The sequence below is a fragment of the Echiichthys vipera genome, assembly GCF_963691815.1.
Source record: "Echiichthys vipera genome assembly, chromosome: 7".
Classification (NCBI taxonomy): Eukaryota; Metazoa; Chordata; class Actinopteri; order Perciformes; family Trachinidae; genus Echiichthys; species Echiichthys vipera.
The window spans coordinates 5,373,823-5,382,678 of NC_139832.1; the positions used below are offsets into that span (position 1 = coordinate 5,373,823).

Here is an 8,856-nt window from a genome sequence, read left to right on the forward strand (position 1 = left end):
TTCAAGTTGAGATTATTCACACATAATATAAATCGTGTAAAAAGTATAAATTATAACAGATTAAACTACCCAGAAGATGGCTTTAATCCAGTGATATCACATATATTATTCTAAAATGAGCCATACTGCAGGAAAAGTATGTTACTTATATACTTTACTTTGGTAAGATTTTCAATACTTAAGTAAAAGATCTGAGTACTTCTTCCACTACAGCGAATAATATTTTGCTTTTAATAAAACTCAATGGAGCCAAGTTAAACATCTAATACAGTATTACTTTATATTTATCAAGTCTCAAGTAAATAAACTCACATACTTTACTTTTTGGCGACTTTTTGAGTAAAACAACTGAACATAAGAGATTAAAAGAAGTGCTGAAACACAGAAAAATCAAATATTCATGACTTTATTGGTCAATATTGACGTCAGAAGTCACATTTTCCTGATTCTAAACTCGATCCTCGTCACACGGGTTACGGCGATCAATAGGGATGGTCACGGACGTGCTCCATGATGTGTTTCAGACCCAGCCAGGTCTCGGAGGCGGTGGGGATGATCTGATTGGCTGGCAGGATGAAACCGTAGCGACCGGTGTCCCTCAGCTCGAAGGCGAAGGAGTACTTGATGCCCATGTTGTAAGACCAGTCGATGCTGCCGCCGCTGGCTTGATCTGGGAGGAGAGGAAGAGTTGAGGTGAACTTAAGCCGACCCTGGTCCCTGCTGCGGTTCCTCAAAAGGTTCCTATCACTTTATTATTATTCATCACAATAACAATAACACATCCAGGCTGTTTGACATGTGTGAAACTTTGAGGTGAGTTTGAATTTGGACTAAAAGAAGAAGAAAGAAAGTTACTCACAGATGATGTTGCAGATGCTTCCAACCTTGTATCTGGTACCATAGAGGGAAGTGAGTTTCTGCACCGCTGCTCTGCCAACAGAGTCCTGCAGGGAACAAGTAGTTAGGAGCAGTGCACAGATAATACGGGTGCAGAAGGGGACATGAGGGAGAAAAAGGTCAGGGACAAGGGCGCGGATTTCCTTTCAACATCCAGAGGGGGACACTCTAACTGAAGGAGTAAATTCTGAGCGTCAAACACTTAATTTCCTCCATTTGAGTGGATTTTTACGCACCAATTTCTAGTGGAAAGGTCTTTATTCATGTGAAGGAAAACATAGGTGACAATTTGGGGCGACTGTGGCTCAGCGGGAGAGTGGGTCATCCTCCATTCGAGCGATTGGCGGTTTGATCCCCACCTTCCGGTCCACATGTCGAAGTGTCCTTAGGCAAGACACTGAACCCTGAATTGCTCCCCGTGCTGTGCATGGGTGTGTAAATGTGGTGTGGATGGTTACATTAGATTAGATGGTATGTAGATGTCCACTGCCATCAGTGTGAATGTCTGTGTGAATGTGACAAACACTGTGAAAGCGCCTTGAGTAGTCAGAAGACTAGAAAGGCGCTATATAAGTACAAGTCCATTCACCAATTGAAAATAAGCAACCTACTCTGACTTTACTATAAAAATCTCAGAATATTACATTTCTTTCTAACAGAGACTCTAATACTCCGGCGTAGTTTACGGACTAGAATTTCTTATCGTCGCTCTAATTTGCTGCATTAGAGTAGCTTTTGCAGTGTTAACTTCATCTATGGTTGCCTTTGAAGTTGCATACTGCCCCTACGTTACCAGAGGCATTGCTGCGTCTACGTATGAGTTTCATTCAAGTGGTTCTTCACAATAAAAGAGATGTGTCCCCTGCGTCCCACTCCCAAGATCTGCCCCTATGACCACAGAAAAGTGCTTTTTAAGGTTTCCACTCCAAAAATAACCGGAATAAAAGAATAAGAGTGGTGAATAATACGGCAAATTTCAGGGCCATACATGTCCTTTTGTGGGTCGAGCCAATTTTATTCATATAGTCCAAAATCTGAAAGTCTCAGAGGGCTTTGTTACAGAGTTGTCATGTGTCGTAGTGATTGGTTTATAATTGGTTGATTTGTCAATCCTGAAGCAAATAAATAGAATTTTCAACAATACAACTAGCCTGTTAAAGTATCCTGCAGTCAAAAGGCAGGATATTGCTTCAAAAAACATTAAAGTAATTGCAGGATTACAGAGAGAAGAGACGTTTCCATATCAGGTACCTGCATCTTCCGTCTTCCTGAGAGCTCAGACATTCATAAAGAGACAAATGAAGCTGCCTGATGATGCTTTAACTCTCCCATGACAGCGCTCACAGCAGGGAGAAGTTGTCAGATTTAATTGACTACATGCCTCCTCACAATTTACTATTTGTGTGTGCTTTTTCCTTCCTTACCAGCTCTGCCTGATGGGGCACGTTCTTGCAGGAGTAGCCGTAGGGGTACATGAGCAGCTGGGAGTAGGCGTGGACGGAGATGAAGGACTTGAAGTTGCCGTGGCGCCTGATCAGGTTCACCACGTTCTTCACCTCGATCTCAGAGTGAGCCGAGGGGCCGTGGTAGGAATCAGAACAGGGGTTCCCGCTGGCTCCGGGGCCTGAGGGGGGAGAAGATTAAATGAAAAAAACAGCAATAGAGTAACACAATAAATGCAAGATCTTTTACACACTCAGTGGCCAGTTTATTAGGTACAACTAACTAAATATAATGCATTTCTCATTTCATCTCATCTTCAACCTCTTATCCGGGGTCGGGTTGCGGGGGCAGCAGCTTTAGCAGGGGACCCCAAACTTCCCTTTCCCGGGCCACATTAACCAGCTCTAACTGGGGGATCCTGAGGCGTTCCCAGGCCAGTGTGGAGATCTAATCTCTCCACCTGGTCCTGGGTCTTCCCCGAGGCCTCCTCCCAGCTGGACGTGCCTGGAACACCTCCCTAGGGAGGCGCCCAGGGTTCATCCTTACCAGATGATCCTGAACCACCTCAACTGGCTCCTTTCAACGCAAAGGAGCAGCGGCTCTACTCCGAGTTCCTCACGGAGGGCTGAACTTCTCCCCCTCTCTCTAAGATGTAAGGTCTATCATCTAATAATGCATTTCTTTTCGGGTAATTTGGGAGTTTGAGGTGCTTTTGAATTAAACTACGCTGTATATTTAGAAGTGTTTCTAACATTTCTACCTGCTCTATTCTGAACATGGGTGGACACATTATTAGAAACACTCCTCAGAATTTACCCATACAATTTAGTTCTTTATTTGTGCATACGGGAAATAAATAAAAAAGAAATATACAAAAACAAGAACATGCAAAGAGGGCCTTGCATGGCGGCCTCTACCATCAGCGTATGAATAAATGTGTGAATCGCAAGTAGTGTAAAAGCGCCTAGTACAAAAAAAAAACAAAGTTATAAAACACAAAATTCATGAGAAGCATTGAGAGTCTTTATCTATACTGACCACCAAAGCCTGCATCCCAGTTCCTGTTTGGATCGACTCCACGGCACGCAGAGCTCGAGTTCTTGGAGCGGGTCTTACGCCACATACGGTTCTGTACGTCACACAGTACCAGTCAGTCTAGTAACAGTCATCTCAAATGTCCATATAATAATCTAAATAATGTGTTTTGGTAAAGTGGTGTCATACGTTGGAGTGGGTGTAAACGTAGCCGTCAGGGTTGGCCAGGAGCAGCATGTAGATGTCCATGGTGTTCAGAAGGGAGGTCAGGGAAGTGTCCGTGCCGTAATCAGTGGCAATCTAAGCAAAAATGAAAAAGGCTTTTATTTTGTAGAAATAATCATCCAAAAACATGTTGTTGTTGTACGTACTGTCCAGCTTCACACCAACCAAATATAAAACATAAGAAACTGCAGCTCCCTCACAAACTAATCTGGAAATTTGACACAAAAGACCCCAGACATTCACAAATGTCCATGTAGTTTTTGGTTTGGCTTCACCTTTTCTTTGTCAGTTAAGGCACATTTAAGAGTTTACTTTTACAATGACTGAAACATTTAATGAAATGTCAAAGATTTTCTGTTACTCTAGTTATCAAACTGGGACTTCTGTCAGATGCACCACTAAATCCTTTTCCTCTGACAGTTTATTTTACAGCCTCAGGCGGAGATCTAACACATCTATCGCTCTGTCTCCTCGACGTGTCGTACCTTGTTGGCTGTCCACACTCCGGTAGCCTGAGACACCCATTCTCTGGAGTGGATACCTGTATCGATCCAGATGGCAGGACGCTTGTTTCCTCCAGTGCTGAACTGTAACACATTGTCGACAGAATCAAACACTCGTGCTGATATGAAAACATACGGAGTATAGGTGTGACACTCACACACATGTACGGACAGACTGGAGGAGGCGCGTCCTACCTTGAGCACATACATGGGTCTGTTCTCATACGATCTTCCAATTTCCTGTTTGGTGACCAGTTTAGGGTACTGAGCCACCAGAGTGTCCATCCAGCTGTAGATCTGTACGGGAGACATGTCAAACTTTTACTAGGGATTATCTATGCATGCATGTTCTTCTCACACCCACTTGTCTGAATGCTGTATGTCAAAAATCACATAGAAAATACTATAATCCGATGACACATTGCAAAAACAATGGCGTCACACTCATGCTGAAAACAAGGAGTCATGGATAATCTTTTTTTATTATACTAGATCAGTCTTCTCCTAATCTGTAGAGTCGTGAGTAACTTGTGTAACTGTGTTTTTATAAAAAGCCTACTGTCTCCAGCGGATGATAAGCTCCAAAGTTGAAGCTCCTGGTGCTGCGCTCCTTCATCTGGTTCTCCAGCATCTCAGCTTTCTCCTCATCAAGAAGCTCCTGAATGTCACACGGAAGAGAAATCCAGTGTTGTCATGGTTTCATTCTCAAATTCAAACTCAATTAGCTACACTCGGTGACACATTTACACACCTGAAGGTTGTCGATAATGACAGAATAGGAGATGCTGTGGAAGCTGAGGTACTCCGTCACAGAGCTCACACTGGAGCGGGGCACTCGGATGTCGACAGGGAGCTCGGTGGAGACCGGGTGGAGCCAGAAGTCCAGCTGGGATCAGAATGATTAAAATACAGATTGGATTTACTATAATATGGCGTTGTTTGTATGTTATTTATGTGCATTCTCCTAGGTTCATAACAGGAATGCATCATATTTAGAACGTATCAAGTGAACATAACTCATTATGCTGACGTCCTTTGTCCGTGTATTTGTTGATGTATAAGTGTAACTTTCATGTGCAACATATTTTTATCCATTTCTTTTTACAAATCACGTCATACTACTTTCAAACAAAGCAAAGCAAAACCCCCCACCCCAAAAACAAAACACAAGAAGTGTAACAACATTAATAATAATCCATAAATGGGACATTAAAACTGTTTAGCATCTTATAAATAACATAAAAGTTACATGGGCATTCTTTGTGATTAGCAGCCCAGGTCACATTTCTCCAAGAATGAAAGAAAGGGTTGTCACGGGACCTTTGGATACTTGTAATTTATAAATCATAACCTTTATTAGGCCAACCATGAATCCTGCATTCTCTGTGTGAAACTGTTTAAACACAACCTGCTGACTGGAACCTCATCCCACAACCTGTAACGATCGTCCTGTTTGTACATCTCTGGGTAGGCCCCTGTGATAATGAGTGTGACTACAGCATGACATGACATAACTCCAGAAGAGACAGAGGCATTGTGTGGCCCATGCATCCTGTTCTGTACAGATAGGAGATGACAAATCATCGATGCTTGCATGTGTGATGGTGAAGAATGATGAGTCTGAAAAGTGCTCTGTCCCCGTCTGAAAACATCATCCAGCTGAGCTCTTGTGTTTTGGACCTTATCTGTGTTTTGGCTTCTCATTAAAAGCAGAATAACTGTAAGGGTTCGGGCTGTACAATGATTTAATATTTTTTATTTTTTGTTATTTTTAAGGAGAGTGAGTTTGTTAGCTTACTGTGTACTGTTGTACTGTTCTAATATATTCAGTTAGACAAATATCAACCTGTATGGAAAAGATAACGTTTATTGTGAAGGAACCTTTATTGTGGAGGGGCCGGATGTGGGGTTAAAAATGTTGTTGCTGTTGTTGTTGTTGGTGACGGGCCATGATGGCGAATAAAGTTGGTGTTGAGCTGCAGTAAAAGTTTGTATTCTTAGCGTTTAAGACGGGGTCCCTCCTTCTGATTCTTAGCCTCGTGCATGAAGCAGCTGGAGTGAACAGAGAATTACTAAACCACAGAGAAAAGCTGATCCTGAAAGATGATGATTATTATTATAAAATTATCTCTGTGTCATTATTACTGTTTATAAAAACAGTAATAATGACACAGAGATGCATCCTCTGTGTTTCTTCTTAACTTCTCATTTCACATTTGGAGATGCGCAGAGTATCGAATCACTAGAAAATGTTCCAGTATGAATCTAAATGATGTTTAAGCCAAATAAAATATTTATTGTACTTCCTTGACTCTAAATCTGCATTAATTTACATGTTGGAGAAACAGCAAACATTTAATAAATAGAGTATAATAAGAGGGAAGGTTCATCTCGTGTTAAAGGGCGCAGCACAAACACCAGCTGAGAGTGAGAGTTTCTGACTTTCTGACTCTATAATTCAACACACACACACACACACACACACACACACACACACACACACACACACACCGACACACACACACACACACACACACACACACACACACACACACACACACACACACACACACACACACACACACACACACACACACACACACACACACACACACACACAACTTGATTTGCCTTCTCTGGGAAGTTAACAAGGAGATGTTTGGTGCAGGCAGCTGAGAAAACTTAAATGTACGTAGGTGTTTGTAATGTTTACCCAAAGCAGTGTGTGTGTGTGTGTGTGTGTACCTCCCACTCCTGCTGAGTCTCCAGAGCCTGCAGGAGCTGGAGCTGTTCCTCAGACTGCACATTGACCCTGATGACCTGGTCTCTGGAAGAAAACATTGATTTCAGAGTCTCGAGCATCATCATTTGCATTTTAGGTTTTTAGTTGCACAGTAAAGTGTGTGAGTTCAGCAGTCGAGGAAGATTTAATCCACCTCTGTGCCGATATAAAAAGCAATTAAACGGTCAGAACTGCTCAAACAGAGCCATGACTCCCGCTCTGTTCCTTTTAAAGCAACGGTAATTATGATTTAAACAAAAAGCCACATCATTATCTGCTCATTGAATACAAATGGACTTTTTAGACTTGGATAGTTATTGTTGTTGATTAAAAGGCAGCTAAGGGAGAAAAAACCCAAACAATTCGGTCTCTAAATACTTTTATTGTTATTATTTAATAACTAGGACTGCATGTTCCTTTTCTAAACTAAGTGGCATACTGAGTTAATGGACGTAAGTGTTGCTGGTGTAATAGTTATTTATTTATTGTAAGAAAATATACTTTATAATTCGAGAGACGCCCTTTATGTGTGACCACACATTTCCTCCTTTAGCAGCTGCAAATATAGTTATTTTTTTTGTTTGCTGACTATTTGGAGAAGGTTGTTATGAGCCACAAATGCCGATATGAGTGCACGTTATCATATCAGTACCATATTATCTTGAATAGAACCATTAACAGGTTTATTGTATAGTATGCAATCTCAAACCAGTGTTCTTTCCCTGGGGGCTCAGCTTTAAATCTGTTACTTGTCATCTTTTTTGCTCGGTTTATGCAGTTTTTTTTTGCCAGATATCCATTTCTTTTTATTCAAACGTGAAGTTTATTTTTTTTCATTTAAATGTCTGGAAGAGTTTAGCTTTAAATCATATTTAGTTGCTTTTTGTGAGTGAATATAAATGTAACTGATGTTAAACGGGCAGATGATATCTCATATCGATCGCAGGCCGCTATATTAAGTCGAATCAAATCTGTATTGTGATTTTGTGATATCAGCAAATATCGTATTGTTGTACAAAGAATCGATATAATACGAATAATGATAAAACTTGTGATTCACACCCCTACCAGGTACATCACAGCACAGTTCTTCTAAACAGCGTATCCCGTAATGTCTTTAGGCTAGGTTAGGTTTTAGTTTTTTGTCGCTCCAGAGAACCTGGGTCTGGTTCAGAACAGGTTGCCTCCAACATGGTTGCTGGGTCTTTACCCGTCTGCGTTTGAGGAAAGATTCTTCCCACCAAACTCTCGCCATACTGATCCAGTAAAGGGCCGTGTGGCTGCAGGTTTTGTGTTCTCGCTTGGTTGGAATGAAAACCTGCAGCCACAGCGACCCTTTACTGGATCAGTTTGACACCCCTGAAGCTCAGCAGTAATACACTGTCATACACATTTTATACCATTCTTCTGCTCAAGGTTTACTTTTGTTGCTTGTTCATGGGGGATGTGAATTATAAAGAGTAATCTAGACCTGCAGTTCCATATGAAAAGTGTCTTAAAATAACTTTTTTACTAATTATTATGATTTGATGCTATACTGTATAAGTCTTCTTGCAGTGTGCACAGATTAACTTACCCGATGAAGACCCTCTCAGCTTTGGCCGCAGCCACGAGCACCAACAGCAGCCAGAGGCCTCTCATCTCGTCTGTAAGTCCGGACTGAAGAGAGCCGGGCCCCGGTTTTCTCTTAATACCATCAGAGGACAGGTGGTCTGTTCCCATGCGAGAGAGTTACTTCACTCTACTGATAATCACACAAGAACTCATGTCTGGAAAAAAGGTTATTTTGAGAGACAGACTTGCTGATTAAACTTTGTTTTATCTGTCTATCCAGTATGCTTTACGCTCAGCTGCAGATAGTGCTAGTTTCCCCCGGTTCTTTTTATACTTCAGTGAACTTGTATTCAGATCCTTTACTTCACTAAATAACACCACACTGTAAAAATACTCCACATGCAAGACTTTCTAAAA

General features: G+C 41.5%; 1 protein-coding gene across 1 annotated transcript; it reads right to left on the bottom strand.

The window, feature by feature from the left end:
* Positions 1-482: 482 nt before the first annotated feature.
* cpa4 (carboxypeptidase A4) lies at positions 483-8,526 on the bottom strand (the record flags this gene model as incomplete). Its single annotated transcript, XM_083916248.1, has 11 exons — positions 483-670; positions 860-944; positions 2,322-2,521; positions 3,379-3,469; positions 3,565-3,675; positions 4,086-4,187; positions 4,299-4,400; positions 4,663-4,761; positions 4,855-4,989; positions 6,849-6,930; positions 8,462-8,526. The coding sequence occupies 11 exons, from the start codon at positions 8,524-8,526 to the stop codon at positions 483-485; spliced, it is 1,260 nt and encodes a 419-aa protein (XP_083772374.1).
* Positions 8,527-8,856: the final 330 nt, after the last annotated feature.